General features: G+C 45.5%; 1 protein-coding gene across 1 annotated transcript in view; it reads right to left on the bottom strand.

The window, feature by feature from the left end:
- Positions 1 to 18,780, bottom strand: part of Sh2d4a (SH2 domain containing 4A) — a 62,796-nt gene extending 44,016 nt beyond the window's left edge. The window contains exons 1-3 of the mRNA XM_023714700.1: positions 18,411 to 18,780; positions 5,777 to 5,936; positions 3,996 to 4,152 (exon numbers count right to left, since the gene is read on the bottom strand). Of these exons, the coding sequence (XP_023570468.1) occupies positions 3,996 to 4,152; positions 5,777 to 5,936; positions 18,411 to 18,591 (498 nt within the window). The 5' untranslated portion in view covers positions 18,592 to 18,780. The remainder of the gene's footprint in view (positions 1 to 3,995; positions 4,153 to 5,776; positions 5,937 to 18,410) is intronic.
- Between the last annotated feature and the right edge of the window lie 631 nt (positions 18,781 to 19,411).

Below are 19,411 nucleotides of genomic sequence, written 5' to 3'. Positions count from 1 at the left end.
TTATTTGTTGAAACTGTCCTTCCGATATGATTTGAAACTGTCTCATTGCTATCTGTTTGTCAATAAAACTTTGAGGAAAAAAAAAAAAAAAAAAAGAACTTCTGGGCCAACAGCATTCCTGCCTATAGTGGGAATAAAAGTCCCAAAAGGAATCCTGCTCTCAGCAGGGTGACTATGCAGATACAGATGTGACATCTTCCCTGGGCAGAGAAAGACACCGATCTGAAGTGAGTGGTCTCCAGCTCCATCTCTAAGCTGTGATTTCACAGAACATTGTCCTTGACTCTCCCACTTGCAGAACAAAAACATCTGTCTCATTCTTTCGATAGCTGCCGTGAGGCTGAAGGGAGTCAGTGGATGTAAGTCTTTGGGGATCTTTAAGGAACCACATGTACCCACAACGCCAAGTTCCTCATCCCAAGCACTGTCGTCGCCCCCTGCTCCCCATGAGGAGAACCCAGCGCAATCTGCCTGTTTCACCAGCTAATATGTCTGGCTCCTGGCTATGCTTTCTTTCCGGCTATCTTCCTTTCTTCTGTTTTCTTTCTTCTTTCCTTTTGTGGTACTACAGATTGAATGCAAGGAGTACTGGGCTATTGAATCCCAGCCCTATTCACTTATATGTTGAAACAGGTCCTCACTATGTCACCCAGGTTGGCCTTGAACTTGTGATCCTCTTGCTTCAGCCTCCTCCTAACTAGCTGGGGCTACAGGCAGGGCCCTGGTGCCTGGCTTGGCTAGCTCCGTCAATGTGCTGTTTCCTTCTCATAAAGCTGGCCTTGGCACTCTTTTAATCAGATCCCATCCCATTCAAAATATTAGTGGATAAAGAGGGAGGATAATACAGAAGAAACTGTGAGGCCCACATCAACTTTATAGGCCAAAGAGGACTCTGTCTGCATATTTGCCTCAATCTTTTCATAAGGTAATCAGAGTACAGCTGAGAAACACTGGAAATTGCTAAGGCAGAAAGAAATTCAGTCTACTCGTATGCTTCAAATATCAGAGGCCATGATTAACTAGGTGTGTAGCATCCTGTAAGTTAGCGACTCTCCCATGAAAGCTTCTACCATGGTGAATGCACATCAGCGTTGCGTTGGATTTAACTTTCAGTCACTCTTGAAGCTCTAGGGTGGCTCCAGATCACACCAGTAGGAAATGCAGGTCTGGAGTACTTTATTAGAATACAGGACATGGTTTCTGGTGCTGATCTGTCATGGAGAAATTTATTACAAGCCTAACAAGACTACTTTAGTAAATCCATAGATGATTTTCCCTGAATGTTGCTGATAATCCTAGAAGATTGGTGGTTCATTTAATCCTTCCATGGCTGTGTAGAAGAGCATTCCGATCAGTAAGCTCAATAAAATTTGTTTGGAGATTTTTTCTTTTTTATAGTGCATCTCAGGCTTTGTATGATAATGGAATTTTAAAGACACTATGCTTTAGACAGCATAATTAATATAAACGTTAGCTGCAACTTGGAGATCTTTGCTGAGAACCTGAGTCGCATTTTGGAATCAGATCAGATGACTCTCAGCCTCTAGCTTTGATTTCCCACCAGAGTTCAGATCTGAAGGAGGTTTGAGAGAAGAAAATGAGCTTGGATTTAAATATGTCAAAATTATGCTGAATATGAACCACAGTAGATAGGCAAAAACCAGGACTTCCCAGTCTGCGATTCGGGGGTGAGTCGTGCAATCTCTCTGAACACCTGTTTCTTCATCTGTATGACAGAAATGCTAATATTGCCCTATTTATGGCACCGAAGTGTTGTAAAGTGATTGTGAAATGAAATAAACTGTGAGAGAAAAATCTGGGCACACTCTAAATTAAATTGTTTGTGCTTTACAAACACGTACAAATTAGGCTTCAATCCAACACGACCACCAAGAGCAGGATGGTTCTTTCTCTGTCTCCCCTTGACCCCTGCCTGCATTTTTGTCTCTCAAATCTGTGTGAGCCTTTCTCTTCTCAGGACAGCTATCATCAGACTTAGAGTCCACCCAAAACCCAGGATGACCTCATCTTGAGACCCTTGATTACATCTGCAAAGAACTGTTTCCAAATAAGTACACATTCTGAGGTTATGGGTAGACATGAAATTCTGGGGACAGAATCCAACCTCCTATAGTAATGTGGGACTTTAAATGAATTCAGAAATCCAGCATTAAGTGATGGTACACAAGAGAGAAGAGGGCCTGCCACCTGAATGCCTGCATAGCTGGGAGGACCGCCAGCCTCCCTCGGCATGGTGCTGTTGAAGAAAACTTCAGCGAGCATCAGGTGTGATGGTGGCAGGTCTCCAACACAAGGAGAGATGAAGAGCAGAAATGCAAAAACGCTTCACCCATTTATTTCCGTATTCTTTGTTCCTACAGCTTTCTGTCTCCCCTGCCCCTAACTCTTCCAATTTGGCCTTAAATAGGCCCGTAAGGAACAGAGCAACACACCGGGGAGACAGCTCAGGGGCATAAACACCTGCCTGGCTAGTACAAGGTCCTGAATTCGATCTCTGGTACCAAAAAAAAGGACTAGAACAACATCACTCTTTCTGCAAGATTTACATTGCACTTGGATGATAACCATAGGTCCTGGTTTCCATTTTAATCTTTTGCCCTACTTTTGAAAAATATACTAGAAAACACTGTAATTCAAGCACCAAGATAAGCATACATTTCTAATGCTCTTGAAGGAGGATTTTTGCAGTTGCTGTTGTTTTTCTTTTTAAGCTGTTAGAAAGGGAGCTGTGTGGGAGGGGCACTAACATGCAGCGTATACACTGGGCCTGCAAGCTCTGGTGCCTTACAAGCCTGAAAAGGAAGTCCTCAGAGCTGACTTTAGGATGCAAAACAAAGTTTAGAATGTTGTGCGAAGTATTTGAACCTATCTGTGGCCCTTCATGATGCTGCTTTCCATTTCTCATATTAATGAAAAAATCAAGAATCAGCATTGCGGGGAGCAGTGAATAGGACTCTCGCCAGTCCGTGTCTGCCTTCCCACACCGCAGCTCTGGAGCCATGCTAATTATAAGAACACTACCAGCCCCCCAAAAGTAGTCAGGCCAGATAACTGCACCCCCTCTGACAGCCTCCAGGACTCCAAGAGCACACATAATCAGCGTGGTAAGGTTGAAGTCAAACAACGGCAAATCCCCTGTTAATTCACAGCGTAATTAAATTCCGGGCAGAAAAGGCACTTCATAATAGAATTTTGTTGTTCTTTCAAGCTATAATCCTAGCAGCAAATTATGTGTGAGCTTTCTGATTCACCTGGACCCTAAGAGAATTTGTAATAGTTCAGAGTACGGAATTCTGTTGTGTTGGAAAAAATAACCGTCCCTCCCAATCACAGGCAGAATCCATGAGGCCAAAGGGACACTGATGGCTTGAATCTGCAAAACAGAGAGGGCAGGAGAGCCTGATAAAACAGAATGCAAATCACAAATATGTCAAGTCCAGCCCGGTGATTGGCTGCCAAAGTTAGAGTTCATGGGAACACAGCTGTGCTCACCCATTTGCATTCATAAAGCCTACACTGTTTACTTTTGCTTTCTACAGAAAAACATGGGTTAGGGGCCAGTAGAATAAGCACTTGGCTGGCAAGTGCAAGGTCCTGAGTTCAATCCCTGGTACCTTAAAAAAAAAAAAAAAAAAAAAAAAAAAAAAAAAAAAAAAAAGGAAAACATGTGTTGACCTCTGCTTTACAAGACATTTAATGAGAAAAAAAAAATCAAATCTTTAAATACCAAATTGTATTCCTTCAGCTCTTAGCATGTTCTGTCTCATAAAAGAGGGGAGCTCTAGCGTTTGCATGACACAGGTGAGCCAATTCTGCCAAAATGAAATGCTCGGCAGGACCTTAGAGGTAGGAGATACTCCTCCCAGGAAATCTCGCTGAAGGTCCTGAGCGTGCTCACAGTTGCCTATTGTCTCCAACAGCCTCATCTCCCCCAGCTGCAGAATTCGGCACATTCGCAGGTATGCAAGACTCACTGTGGTTTTCTCTCCTTCGAGGGCTGGTGCCGGCCTGAGTGTCTGCCTCGCTTCCTCCTTTTCTGCTGCTCTCTTGCACATGTTATTTGGTGCTGACAGGTTGTAGTTTTGTGATTTTGTTTTCAAGATATGGGTGAATTCATCAGACTGACTTTTTCTGAGGAGAAATAAGAATGAAATAAGCAAAAACATTTTTTCAGCATGGGCAGCTTTTCCATAGCAAATGCATACTTTTATACCATGTGAAAGCCAGTAATAGATTGCTGGTCAGAGTGTTAATAACCTACCAGGCTCTTTGTTAGGCGCTTTAAAGACAGGAATTAAATCTTCCCACTAGCCTACCAGGAAATCTTAGTTATATTTTCTTTGTAAAGGGGCTAAAAATAATAAATAATCTTATACTTTATCTGATGCTTTTCAGGGCACAGCCAGGACTTGAACCCATGTCTCCCCAACTCCTGGTTCAGAAACTAGGCTGCTAGAGTCTGTTGCCTTCCAGTGATCAGCAGCAACTACCCCCATGATCTTTGAATGTACATTTATAGTTTTAGCATCACAAGAGTTGGGGGAAGCACCACCAGCCCTTGGGGACTCAACTGAGATCTTCATGTTTTTTCCAATTTCCATCTCACCCCTGCCCTGGGGCAGAGGAGGACCCAAGGGAATATGACTTGGCAGAAGCCAACCTGGTAGCACTGCATGCCACAGTGTGCCCTCCAGGTCACCTTCTTATCTGCACAGCTGATTATATCATGTTCCTTTCAGAACATCACTGCCCACGGAAAGTCCTGACCCCTACATCCAGGTACTTGGGGTGCAGTCACACAGCGTGGCCTTTGGTCTCCAACCACTTGCCCACATACACTCTAAACACTCCAAAGAACTCACCATTATCCCACAAATTCAGGGGTCTTAATTGTGCCGTACTGACCACCTTGGCCTTCTGTAGCTAGAAGCTCAGCTTAGTCTTCAAGGCTTAGATTAAAGCTCACCTCTTGCAAGGATAGGGATGACAGATGCCTACCTAGCCTTGGTCCTTTCTCTGCCTATATCTTAACCACAGCTCACAACACAGTCTGCATACAATGCAGCTGGTTCTGCATCTTCCTGTTTCTCCTCCTAGACAAGAATCTCCCTATTCCTCTTTGAATTCCCAGCTCTAAGAGTGAGTATATTCAGGGGCCTGAATCTAAGACATCTTCTTTGGAGGCCTGCAGCTCGGGGAATCGTTGTAGTTCCTGGTGTCTCACTGTGTGCCTAAACTGCTTGCCATAGCTGCATATTTGTGCAGGTTAGCAATGGGATGACGGTGGCAGAGGAGCCAGCTGACTCGAAAGCATTATGGGAACTAAGGGAAGCACTGAAAATGTTAAGAATCTGGGGCTGGCCAAATAGCTCAGCAGACTAAAGCACCTGCTTAGGCAGAGTGCGGCAACCAGGGTTTGATCCCCGACATGCCATGCTGGCCCCACTCTCAGAGGGCCAGTTCTGCTGATAACCCACTACTATTATGGGCGATTGAGACTGGGCATGGTGGCACACGCCAGTAATCCCAGCGCTTGGCAGGCTGAAAACAAGAGAATCACTACGAGTCCCATCTACACAGTGAGACTCTGTCTTAAATATTTTTTTTTTTGAAAAAGAAAATGTTAAGAAACTCTGCAGAGAGACCTAAAATGATTCCCACAGCCCTTCAGTCCCACCCTGTTCTTCCTGCAGATACTGTGAGCAGAGGCATCGCTGTGCGGGAGTTCAAGCACCCCTGGCGGGCAGTCTCCTACCTTCGAGCCTCCGCCTCCTTCACTGCGCTCAGCTGTTCCCTCTCCGCAGTGATCTCACTGCAGAGCACATCGTAGGGCTTATCCAGGTGGTGCTCTCCCATCACCCAGACCCACACCTCCTTGTCAGCGCCCAGTCTCCAATGGACCGACTTGCCGTTCTCTGCAAACAAAACAAGATTGGACTTGAACCAATACCTTCCTTTGTGGAATTCTGCTTCCCAGTCATAAAGGGTCTTTGGGTGGGGGATTAAATGAGGGAAAGCCACAGAGGACAGTGATCGCTGATGGAGAGTGTGCCTTAGGAGAGTCACATGGAGAGAAAACATTCTCTCAGGCTTTCATGGAGAGCACATTGGCCAAGCAATGGCCGTGACTCATCCACATGGCTGACACTGACAAAGGATCTGCAAACTGCAGTACAGGGCTACTTGATGGACCTTATCAGATACAAAAGTTAACATTTCTTGTTATATAGGTCTTGCTTTATCTTGGTCTTAGCCATCCAGCAGAAAAGTATAAAAATGAGGTATAAAAAGTAAAGCCATATTAATATGCTGAGCTATAAAAGGCTCAAGTCAACAACTTCTGACATTGCCAGTTCTGCTGATAACCCACTACTATTATGGACTACTGGACTATATTGGAATATTTTGCTGAATTCACATACCTACAATATTTAAATAGCAATGGAATACCCATCTCTGACAAAACGAAACAAACAAAGGGGGTACAAATGAAGGACCATTGTGTATCTGTATATACAGAAGAGTTAGGAGAGATATACAGCTACTTTCTCTTAATTCAATGAGAAGAAAGACTTGTACTAATAGTGTTTGGACAGGATATCATGTCTGCATCTTGTACTATGAAGAACCACTACGAAGACAACAATATGCAATGTATCAATTATTGAAACTATCCTACGAATCGGTTTTGAAACTCACTGCTATTTGTTTGTCAATACAATTAATAAAAAAAGAAGAGAGGCAAAGCATTTCTAATCTCAGGATCAAGCAATGTTCACAGGAACCAGCGGCAGGGACAGCAGTGAGCGGTGGCTTCAGTATTCCTCCGTGTTGGATTTTGCTCGCGCCCACTTTGGTTTTCTTCACGCGTATGGTTTTCGCTCATGCTCACTTTGCAACTGAAAGCGATAAAATGGACGAGAAGCATTTGTAGTACGCATTACCCTGCAGGGTAAGAGGATAGCACAACCTCGCGAGCTTAAATCCAAGAGTCTCCTTGTAACCCAGAATTACACAGGTGTTCAAAGGTTTGGCATTCCCCCAATCGTTACAGCCTTCACGGGTGCATCAAAAAGCATCATTTTAGGGTCACGCTGAATTGTGTTCAAGTCCTAGCCCTGTCACTCACTGGCTGTGTAACTTGGACAAATTCTTAATTCCTTGAAGACTCACTGTCCTCATCTGCAAAATGGGAAGACAAATACTTACTATCTAGGAATACTGTGAAGCCAGGCAGGCTAGTGATGACAAGTGCCGCCCCTGGCACCTGCCACATAATAGGAGTTCAATGGAGGTTAACTGCTATCTCCAGCCAGCCTATTATTTACTTATATGGCTGCCTTGAGATTCACACCAGCTTAAGAGAAGATAATCCTCACAGGTAGTGTGATACTAGGGAAGCTACTTAAATGACCCTTGTTTACAACTGGCCCCAAGGGTCATGTTACAGTCTAGTCCCTGTGCTCCTGAAACACAGCCACTCGGGCCATCAACCCTGAAACCAAGTGAAGGTGGAGTGTGCTTAGGAGAGTCCTAATGGAACGACTTTCAGATCTGAAGGTCCCAGGTGGACACACTTGGGGTTACTGTGGCCCCAAGTTGTCCTAGCTGACGTCTTGAACCAGCCAGTGGTGTTGGTAGATGACACGGGGCTCCCAGCAGGAATCCGTGCTTGGCCAGGCTCCAATATATAAACATGGCTAGATGTTTATACTCAAAGTTTGTCTCGTCTAAGAAGTCAAGATCTCCAATGAAAACTGCAATGTATTGTTGACCTGCATCATTCCGTTGCATCAGAGCAGGCTTTAAATCCAGGCTCTGTATTTTGGCACTTCTTACTCTTCTGGGGGGGGGGAGGCTTCCTGCTGTCCAAGAAAGTTCTAAACAGAGCACTCAGGGGAGAGGGAAAATAGACTCAGTCTCCACGACAAAAGGGTTCAAATGTGGCATTCATAAGGAAAGTGGAAGAACAGAAAGGCAGGACGAAAGGCAGGACTCAGGTAAGGAAAGGGAGCTGGATCCCCACTCCCCATGAGAAAGACCCTGGTACCAGCACCGTTTCAGAAAATACCAAATAGTTCATTAACCTTTCAAAGCTGTCATACCTCATAAACTCCCTTTATTATACTTTCTCAGGGCAACTAATAACGTTTTTATTATACCCACCTCTCAACCTTTACCTAAATAACTTTGCTCACTTATAATTTTTTTGACAGCAGGAAAAAGACAGGCACAGAGGACAGTAGCAGGGAGCCAGGGTAGGCACAGAATAAGTGCCTAGAGATTCTGCAGCCCAGCTGGCACAGCCTTACAAACTGTCCCTGGTACACAGTCCCAGTGAGCCGTGCAGCGGGCAGGCGGCAGAGGGAGCTCAGGAAGATGTCTTGCCCAGGGTGAGAGAGAGGTCCCAGGACTGCCAAAGAGCAGAGGAGGGTGGTTAGGAGCTAAGAGCAGAGGAGAATGGCACGAGAGAGCCAGTCCTGAAGGCAGGCAGGCAGTTGTGAGAGTAGAGTGAAGATAAATAGTGGGAGAAAAAGAGAACAGATGTAACATGTCCCATTTGGCCAGGTGCTCAAAGCTGGGCATTTGGCAGCTTGGCCCTGATGGTGATGTCAGACTCTGCACTTCCAGAAGCTCCTACAAAGGCCAGAGACTGGGGGTGCTTTCAGGGGTTTCCCACATCTCTCTGAAGTTGCTGGAGGACGAGGACGCCAATCTAGCACTACGGTCCTGGCTCTGACAGCCTCTACTTCGTTCTAAGAGGCGGGAAGGATGGGACTATTGAGGCCTATGCTGAAGTTCACTCCACCTGGGAGACTCTGTGTCTTCTGAGAGCAGAGCACACAGGGGACACAGCAGGAATCAGACCGACAGGGCCATTTCTGGGAGAGAAGAGCAGGGGTCCGCTGCTCACACCATGGCTTTTTATTATCTACATGGCACTGAGGTAGATGCAGGCTAACACTTAGGAGGAGTCAAGCCAGCCTCCCCCTCCGGAAACTGACCTTCCAACCAGAGGTGAGATAGCTCAGTAGAATAAGCACTTGGCTGGCAAGCATAAAGTCCTGAGTTCAACCCCCAGTAAAGCAAAAACAAACAAAGTAAAGTACAGTAAGGCTCAGCTTGAGCAGCTAGGTTCAAGCAAGGCTCACAGATGATGCCAACACGCAGAAACGCACTAACTGTGAGGATGGGGGGTGTTGGGTGGAAATAGTGACATCATAAATTTGGGGGCTGGAAAGATAGCTTGGTGGTCTAAGAACCTGCCTGCTAAGGGCAAGCTCCTGAGTTTGATTCCCAGAACTGCATGCTGTGCCAGCCCCAGAACCCCAGAAGCACCATGCTGGCCCCAAAACAAGGCATGGTAGAGCACTGAGGAGGCTGAGACAGGAGGAACACTATAAGTCTAAACTGCATAGTGAGAGCATGTTACAACAAATAAAAATAAATAAATAAATACATGAAATTTTTTTAAAAAGAAAAGAAATTTGGTTGAAAGGTAAGATAATGAACTGCTTGGAAATTCAGAATAAATTCTATTTTTTATTTTGGGGCCGGGAAGATGGCTCAGTAGAATAAGCACTTGCTTGGCAAGCGCAAGGCCCTGAGTTCAATCCCTGGTTCCACAAAAAAAAAAAAAAAAAAAACAGTTAGAGAATGTATTTTACTAGAAACCCCATGAAGACATCTGGGAAGTATCTAGAATGCAGAATCAGGACTCAGATGTGAGGTCGACACTGGCTGTGTGTATTTGGGGATGCCCTTACAGGCACTCTCCGTGCAGCCAGGGATAGAGCTGGGCTTGCTAGCAGAAAGGAGCCCCAGAGAGCTCGGAAAAGCATGCGCTTACTTGGGTGGAATACGAAAGGGGAGAGAAATGAGAGTGTTGCTTAAAAAATAAATAAATGAAGAAGGCAGGGCATTCTCATTCCCAAAACAATGAACTAACATGGAAGGAGACTGGGGGACACAGTCAAGGGAGAGAAGGGCAGGGGTGCAAGCACAGGGAGGGCAGATTCAGCTGTAAACTTTGGGAGCACAGTACCACGCAGCCGGGTGCAGGATAGAGAGCCTGGGGAGGACTGGAGGGCAGCACTAGGCACCATGGGGGAGTCTATTAAAGAGGAGGAGATGGGGTTCAGCCATGTGTTCTGCAGATATTTCCCAAGCTCATCTATGCTCCAAGAACCACTTCATAGGCTGAAAAGGCAGAGCATGGAATTCAAGAGCAGAGGCAGAAAATAATTTTTTCTGAAGTAGGGAAAATACAAGCAGGGTTTACACCTGTTGTGGGGGAAAGGGTGCTGGGGTGCTGGTGATCAAGTTGGGGAAGTGATGGATAAAAGGGGTCAGAATCAGTGAACAGAAGGTGTAGAGAACAAGATGAATGGAGGTCTAGTCTGATACAAGCTAAAAAACATTTCTGCCTTGCTGCACCTCTTTAAGGTAACATATAAGCCTGGTGTGGTGGTGCATGCTTGTAATCCCAGAACCCTGGTAGGTTGAGGCAGGAGGATTAAAACCATGCATTGAAAGTCAGCCTGGCCTCCAGAGTGAGACCACACCGCAAAACAAAATAAAAGTATGAAAGAAAATAAAACTATGAAAGGGCTCCCGATGGGAGAAACACTAAACCTTTTCATAAGTTAACACCATCCAGGTATCTTGTATTTTCTGTCCACTTCACCGTGAAATCATAATGCTCCCTACCCCTAGTCCTTGGAGCATGTCTGCCCTTCATGTCTGCCATCTCAGGTTTCCTGAAAAGATCCTTTAAAACTAAGTGGGTCAGTCTGCTCAGCAACAACCTGAAAGAACCTCCATGCAGGGATGTGAATCTGCATCTCATTTAGTGGAGAAATATGCTTCAAAGACCTTCTCCCTGCTCAGAGTGTGTACTAAATCTTTAATGGGACAATGTTGTGAAATGTCACAAAAAAGTAGAAGTGGCATGTTACTTTGGCAAGGCAATGGCCAGGCTCTTTCCACATTGTAATACAGTTTGATGCCACCCAGAGCTCTAGTGTCTGATTTATCCTCCACGTGGTTGGCCCACAGCTGTGCAAGAGCCAAGAATCAAAGTGGACCACCTCCTGGGGCATGGTGAGGGCCAGTCTCAGGTCCTAAGGCAATAAGGACCTGTTCTCCCTCCATCTAACTGCCTCCATTTAATTCAGAAAGGAGAATCACAGTAGAATGTGTGTAGGGTAGAAGGAGAGGGAGAGAGACCAAGGGAAAGGAAGAGGACCTTCTTCTTACTCTTCCCAAGAAGAGAGATCAAAGACTGAGGAGACCAAAGCCAGAAAGAATCAATACCAGTGGCCTCGTGTGATGTGTGAATGACTGTGGCAGCAAAGTCACACTTTGCAGTCATCCCCTTATGAAGGACTGGTTCTAGAACCCTCTGCGGATACCAAAATTGAAAATCTTGGCTAGGGGGCTGGGGAGATAGCTCAGTGGTCTAAGCGCCAGCCTGGCAAGCATAAAGACCTGGGTGTGATCCCTAGTAGTGTATGCTGTACCACTGTGCTGGCCACTGAAACCAGGCGTGGTGGCGCATGCCGATAATCCCAGTGCTGGAGAGGCTTAGACGGGGGATCACTACGAGTCTGAGCTGCGCAGCAAGACCCTGTACCAAATAAATAAATAAAAAGATTTTTAAAAAATCTACCCTTAGCTAGGCTGGGGCTATAGCTCAGTGGTAGAGTGCTTGCTTAAGGCACTCCTGGGTGATATTCTCAGCACTGAAACACACAAATAAAAATAAATAAACAAATAAACAAAATCCACAGGTGCTCAAGGCCCTTGTATAAGGTGACCCACTGTTTGCACAAAAGGTCTGCTCACCTCCAGGATACTTACACCATCTCTAGATGACCTGGTCCCTGATTCAGTGAAAAGGAATAGTGACGAGGACATATAAAGTCTGCCCATGTTCTGTACAGATAGAATTTTGTGAAAAATTATTTTCTAATCTTCTTGGTTAAACCTATAGATGTGTAAAGTAAGGCTAGAAGGGTCTGTGCATAAATAAAATCTCCTTTAGCAGAAGCTTTAACAGCAGAGACCGTATCCCCCGCTTTCTTTCCCCAGGGAGAAGACCAATCCCTGGATTGCAGCACACAACTCATAAGCACATTTGAATTTATTACGAAGTGCACCCTTGAAGGACCAAGATTACAAGTATCAGTTGTCTTCGGTTTCACATGAGAAACTAAGGGGATACTTTCCCTTTGTTTTGTATTCTTTACTTTTTTTTTTTTTTTTTAGTTTATCAAGTTTATTCATTTTTAAAAATGAGAGAAAAATTCAGCCTCTATTTCTACAAAGGAATGAAGCTATTATAAAACATTTCTGAATGTGATTAGGATGAAAAGGAAAAAAAAAAAAAAAAGACTGAAAAGGAGTCAGGCTTACAACTATGCTTCTGTTTGGACTTACAAGGGGGCCTCCCCAGGGTGGATCTCTAAGTACAGCACCCACCAATACAAGGTTGTTAAAATACTGATTGATTTCCATACGCCACCCACCAGTGTGCCAAGTACTGTCTTCTGGCCCTCTGACCTGTCTTTTAGGAACCCACGTCTCAGAACTGGCCCCAGAAGCTAAAAGGCATTTCCTGGCTGGCAGAGTTTCCAGGCCCCCGTGCTGTAGCCACGCCCCTGCCCACTGCTTGCTGCCCACGCCCTTGCTGCCCCTAAATCCCACTCTGGGCCCTCATGAGCCCTATTGTACGATCGCGGTGCTGGAGCTCAGGGAAGTTAAGGCTCACAGGGCTACTGAGTATGAAGATCGGAGAGCTACTGAATCAGAGAGCTGCTGAGTATTAAGATCAGAACGCTAAGTGGTCACTGCTTAGGGCAGCATGATAACGTGTCCTCCACACTGAGCCGGTCAGTATGAACAGCGAGCCGACCAGAAGGGCTGGTGAGATAGAAAATGGAAGCAGGCCTCTATTGGGCAGGCTAGGACGTGGGGTCGGCGTCACGCTCTTCCCACTGTATGGGGCCAAGGCGGAGAGAAAAGGCTCCATCTAGCCCTTTTTTTAATTTTGGGGAAGGGTCCACAGGGTGTTCAGGGTCTCACTACTAGATCAGACTTGTAGTGATCCGCCTATTTACAGCCTCCCCAAGAGCTGGGATTACAGGCGCGCGCGCCACCACAGCCAGTCTCAATGGCCATCTCAGCGTACCCTGGGGGAGGAGCGCAAAGCAGGCCCAGGGATGCAACTCCCAGCCCCTGCGACTGCTCGCAGGTGCTTTAATCCACTGTAGAGCTCTTTTTAATGAAGGCCAAGGCTGCTCTCTATCAAGGCTTCCTCAAATTACCTGCAACTCTTGTTTCCCCCATTGTTTGCTCTGTGTGCTGTCCTGGATAACAATCCTGAAATTATTAACACCAAAGTCAACCTGTAAAAAATTTAGGTAATTTTTATGCTTATTTGAGAGACAAAAGGAAGATGAGGAAGGGACATGGTGATCCAGTTCTGGGAAGCCAGCGGCAGGCCAGATAAGTGAGGCTGTCAATCCGACTAGTAGAAAGAAGCTCTAGAGCTGAGGGAGGCACCAGCTGAATCCATGGGGCTTGGGGACAGAAGGTGACAAGCTCAGTTATTACCCAGAAATGATAGAGTCCTGAGACAGACACTAAAGCAGGAGGAGAGAGATTAGGTCCAATGCAGAACAGACTCTGCAGGGAGCTTGACCTCAGTTCAAATCCTTCTTCCAACATTGATTCATAAAATTGTATCTAAAGTCTTTTGTTTTCCTCTAGTACTGGATGGAAGGTTGATCCCAGGGCCTATGTACTGAGCTCCTCCACACGCTCTTTTAAATTTTGAGACAAGCTCTTACTAAGTCATTGAGTTGCCATTAGGGCTGGGATCAATCCGTGTACCACAGCCTTCCAGAGTGCAGGGATTATAGCATAGCCACCACACCAGGCAAGCTTGTTTCTCATTTGTAGGAATAAAGGGAATAATACTTACCTTACCAGATTCTGCTGAAGAGGAAATAAAGTAACATAAATGCAATGGTTATTCCTAGGACATGCTAACAGACCAACTCCTTGGTAGAAGGAAAGCTCTAGGGAATGGATCAGAAGAAATTCTGTCTACACGGCTTAGTGGCTAGGTGAATTGGTGAGAGTCAGGGCTAACCAGAGTGGCTCCTGGGTTGCTGGGTTCAGGGCTCCCCATCATGACAGCATGCAAAGCAAGACCAAAGGGTGGCAGTGAACAGAAGGATGGTCCTGGAGAATCTCTTTTGGCATCAGGCTGGCAAGGTTTATGGACCATCTGAGCAGAGATGCTCACCAGGTAACTGACAGCAAGACCAAAGCTTAGGTGTGAGGCCGTAGTTGGCAACATGGGTTTGAGTCACTGGCTTACAGGTGATGTTTAACCTTTGGATGCCTAAGAGTTGCCCCAGGGAGATAACACAGACTCTTCACCTTCACTGGAGGCTATGGAACCTCGGAAGTCTGGGATGAGCATTAACATCTGTGAATATTGTGAAATGTGGTCTGCATGCATCTTCCTAGGTCCAAGTTTTCCCTCAGGTTTCAAAAGAATCTATGAGCAACTCCACACCCAAATCCCATGGGCAAGTTACCAACCACCAATATAGAGGGAGTCACCTCCTGTGGAACACAGAACTTTAGTCAGAGATAAAAAAGAAAGGGGAAGAAGAGACCCATGAGGAAGACCAAAGGAGAAGCTGAGAAATGTCTTAGTAGAGTCAGAAGCAGCTGCAGAGAGAAGAGGCCCAGCACTCAGTCTAGGAGCTGGGGATGCTGCCGAGCTCACTGAAAGCCCAGGCTCCAAGAGACGAGAGAGGGAGGGAGGGATGGGCGGAGGGAGGATGAAGACACTGCTGGTGTGGCGAGAGAGGGAGGGAGGGATGGGCGGAGGGAGGATGAAGACACTGCTGGTGTGGCACAAACCAATGGCTTCACCGTTGTTTTGTGGTGTTTCATGAGAAGGGAAGACTTTGCATAAAGGAATGTGCTTTTGGTGACTATGAGAATTCAGCAAATGAAGGTTCCGAAGTCTGCATCTGTCTCATGGGTGCCCAACACAGCCCTTCCTGCACCCAGCATGAGCACCAGAGGCCAACTTGTCCCATTAGATCTCATTCATTCACTGGAGACCCCTGAAATCAGCGCTGGGAAGCTGATTTCCATCAGTGCCTTTGCTTTCTGTTTGCATTACCCAATAAAGACGCCCAAGGAAAAGACTCCATGGAAGGTCCCCGGTGCAAGCTTATATTTTAGATTAGAGCTGGGCACCTGCGGACAATAGTAACTTGTCAAGCCCCAGTTAAGCATGACATGTACTGTGCTGCTCAGAGTGCCAGATCCAAGGAGCCGGACTCAGGCTGTGTTTGAGCTCACTTAGCCCTTCTGTGCCCTGAGCAAGTGAGCCAAAGGCCCTGTGCGTCACTTTTCTTTTTTATTAAATGTAAATACTAAGTCATGTTTCAGGCTTGCCTGTTATTATTTAATGAGATAACATAGTAAAAGCACTCGGCTAAGGGTCTGACACAGCTTAATAAACACGAGCTGGAGCAACCAGTATACTCCAGAGCCGATTATCCAAACATAAGCCACACCCAGAATTATAACTTTCCCGATAGCCACAATAAAAAACGAAGGAACGAATGACATTAATTTTAATAATAGATTTTGTTTTACCCAAGACATACCAAATATTATCATTTCAATACATAGTGAATGTACCATTATGAGTGTGGGATTTTTACTTTGCTCCTGAGCCTTTGAAGTCCAGCCGTCTGCACATCTGGCAGCCCTCCGCTCAGAGTCATGCCACCAGCTCAGCAGCCACATTGCCACAGCGCCAGGCAGCCAACCTGGCCCCTCTAGCTATACTGCATCAACTGTAGGAGCTCTGCACTCCCCTGCTGTAAGAATCACATTTTCCAGCTGTAGAATCACAAGGGAGCCCCTCGATGACTGGCTAAATCCATACTCCTGATTGTTTTCCAGCCCCTCCTACACGAGCCTGATTTCTAGGATAGCCATGTTCCTAGGGTACGCAGTACACAAACACTGCAGAGATGCTAGCTGATTTCACCACAGTGGCCTAAAGATCTATAGAGGGAAGAATAAAAGACCAGATGACAAGGAAAGGCCTTCTAAGTGATAAACTGAGAAGGGTTAAGAAATGGGGGATGGGTGCGTGCTGCAGGTAGTGAAAACGAAACCTTCAAAGCCATAACCTGGCGACACACTGCTAAGAAAACAGAATTCAGCTGGGTCTCGTACAAGCCAGGGACCAGGGCAGGAATGGGCCTGCAGAGAACTCCTATGTGAAAGGAGGAAACGCACACAGGGAGACTTCGGCATCCAAAGCTTCGGAGGTCCCTAACTCAGAGGGCACCTCCAGACAGCACCCGTCAGGGTGACACCATCTTGGGGCATCTGAGGCTTTACTTCAAAGCCAGAGAAAGACGGAAGCACAGAGAAGTGCATTGTTTTTCAGGGAAATGGGAGAAATCTTTTCTGGTTCTGTCCTGAGAAGCAGAATTGGTTGAATGCAAACTGCATTTTTCCAAGTGTTAACAAGAGTTAAGGGAGTAATAAACTTTTGACCCCAAATAAGTGATGTAACTGTCATTGTGTATATTAGCATACTTTGCATTCTCATTTCCCTGTAAGAATAACACAGCCTTTCTGAGAGGTAGACTCAAAATTCAGCAAGGGAAACACAAACTAGGAAACTGAAATTACCATAAATAATCACAAGGAAAACAACTCTTCCTACACAAGAAGCCTGCAGTCTAAGAAAGGGTAATGGCCACTGATTTTCGGAGCAAGAGTCTTCAGCTCTCCCTGCCCCCAAGGTCACCCCACCACACCCACATATTACATCCATGATGAACATGGTGAGGTGGGGGGGAGTGTGTCAAGCTATATACACTAAGCTCTAACTAAGGCATCCAAGGGGATGCATAAAGCAGCTTGAAAAGATAAAACAGTCCCACTTAGGTTGACCTAATAACTTACTGAAGGAAAATTCTGTTTTGGAGAGCGCACTATGAAAACAGGCAGACCTGGGCATGACCTGGTGGTGTAACCTGCAACATATTGATGTCTTCCCTGGGGCCAGGCTTCCTCATCTAGCAGTGTGAATAATCAATACCATAAATATCAACTTTGTAGCAACTGTGTAAAGACTAATACATGTAAAGTGCTTCGCTTAGTGTCTGAAACATTAGCAGAAGCTGTGATGATATCATTCACTTTATATTATAATATAACAACAAATGAGATATTCATCTATATTCTCTTCTCAGTATGAAGGTTTCATTGAAAAACAAAAACTGAGTGAAAGACAGGGTAAGGTGACTAAGCTGACTTTTGTTTTGAACCTGGGTGTGTATACATGCGGGTAAGAATGATTTTCTCAGTCTCTGAAACCCTAAGTGATTTTTATAAAATTTTACTTTTAATTAAAAGGAAGAAGAAATTGGTCTTCAATGCCTCTGTCACCAACCATGGAAAATTCTACAAGGGAAAAATTTAAGCAAGGAAACTGAAATTATCTTATGTTATCACAGGAGAGCAGCTCAGTTTTGAATAACATAGCTGGTAAACCCACAAGAGAATGTGTGTGTGGCGTGGGATGGGGAGAGAACAAGGGGGCTGGAGTTGGTGAGTGCTTTCAGTGTCAGTGAACGTATACTTTAAATCTTCATGCGTGAAGAATTCTTCCCTCATGCCTCAAAGGAATCCTCTGAAACTACAGGGCTTCCTTCAGTTACAAGGGAGTACATCTGAAAAATTTAGTCCTGCTAAAAAAAATAATAGTATGAAGGTTTCCCTTAGAGTAGTTCTTTACAGCTTAAGAAGGGGGTCTTCTCTAAAATGGATAACTCAAACTAAAATCTCTTGTGGCCTAAGAAATGCAAATACAATGACCGTAAAGATGTTGATATAAATACTTTGAAAGTGGAAGTCGAAATCTAGGTATCTAAAGCAGTCAGGAGGTAGGGAGAGACCTTTCCTAATTTAGAACCCTCAGACCAAAACCCAGTGGAGAGTGGGAATAAAACCTAGGGCCTCGTACATGCTAACCAAGCGCTCTGCTACTGCACTATAGCCCCAGCTCCAAGAGGTGACTTCTGATTGCAGTTGAAGGTCAGTCTGATTTCAAGTAACAGATCTGCACATGGCTGTAAAACTCCACACTAAGTTCTGCGCTCGCCTGCACACACGGACTTCAAGTTAATCAACAAATGACTTTACCAAAATAACATTTAGGAACCACCCACTGAATTGTAACTCACGCCAGGCTAGCTGTGGGTGGTGCGAGCTATTACAAGCCAGGCGCCCCCCTGCTAACACAGCAGAGGAGAGGCTAGGCTTACCTTTCTTCGGTCTGGATTTCACTGGCAAGGACTCCTTTCTTTCCATGGCTGCTTCTCTTTCTTTCCACCGCCGGATCTGTTCCTCCCTCATCTTGAAGAACAGGATCTGTTTCTGCTCCTCGCTGAGCTCCGCCAGCAGCTCAGGATCTATGTACATCTCCGACAGTATCTGTCTCAGCATCTCAGCAGGGTGAGGGACTTACACCTGTGGCAGAAGTTCCTGAAAGTGGCTTGCAGGTGTGCTCCACCCAGACAGGCACTTGGGCGCCTCCAGGGACCTCCTCGGAGACAGACTCACAGCCCCGCAATCCCGACTGGCTCTGGGACAGGAATTCTGCAAACTGACTCCTGGGAGCTGGCACGAAGCACTTGCTGCCACCGCGCAAGGAGCCTGCAAAGAGCAACAGCCCAAATCAGTCAGCATTAAACTGCACAGGCGCTGGGCAGAGATGGGCTTCTACATAAGGCTGCAGGAAATACACTATCATTTTTCATTTCAGGGGGAAAGAAGAAAAGCTGAGGTACACTTTGTTAAGAGTTTGTGTAACCTCTATCCCATAATTTCCTAAGATACTTTATCAAAAATACAGAACAAATCTTAACTTTATACGGGTCAATCTCAGGGAAAAAAAATTAAACAGAGGATTGGCCTTCTCCCGACTAAACAAACACATTATTACCTCAGAGCCCATGAAACCACCAACTACACAGCTGAAAAAAAAAAAATGACCAAAACAAGTCACAGGAAAAAATTAAAAGGCTCTCTTCAAGCAACCTATTTCAAAGAAAAATACTATCTGTGACATTTCACACTGGCACTTACCCCAAGCCAAATCAAAACAAAGCTGTGCTCAAGGAAGGTTAAAAACAGAAATAAAACTCAGGCCACCATGCAACTTTTTGCATTTCCTTTAAAAGTAGTGCTCCGAAGATGCAATTGTGAGCTTGCAACTCCACCGAAAGACACTGTAATTTCCAGGCAGGCTACTAAAACTGGTGCA

The sequence above is a fragment of the Octodon degus genome, unplaced genomic scaffold (assembly GCF_000260255.1).
Source record: "Octodon degus isolate 3935 unplaced genomic scaffold, OctDeg1.0 scaffold00036, whole genome shotgun sequence".
In the NCBI taxonomy this organism is placed as follows: Eukaryota; Metazoa; Chordata; class Mammalia; order Rodentia; family Octodontidae; genus Octodon; species Octodon degus.
Note: the sequence above shows the minus strand (reverse complement) of the source record. Positions and strands in the feature narration are given on the sequence as shown.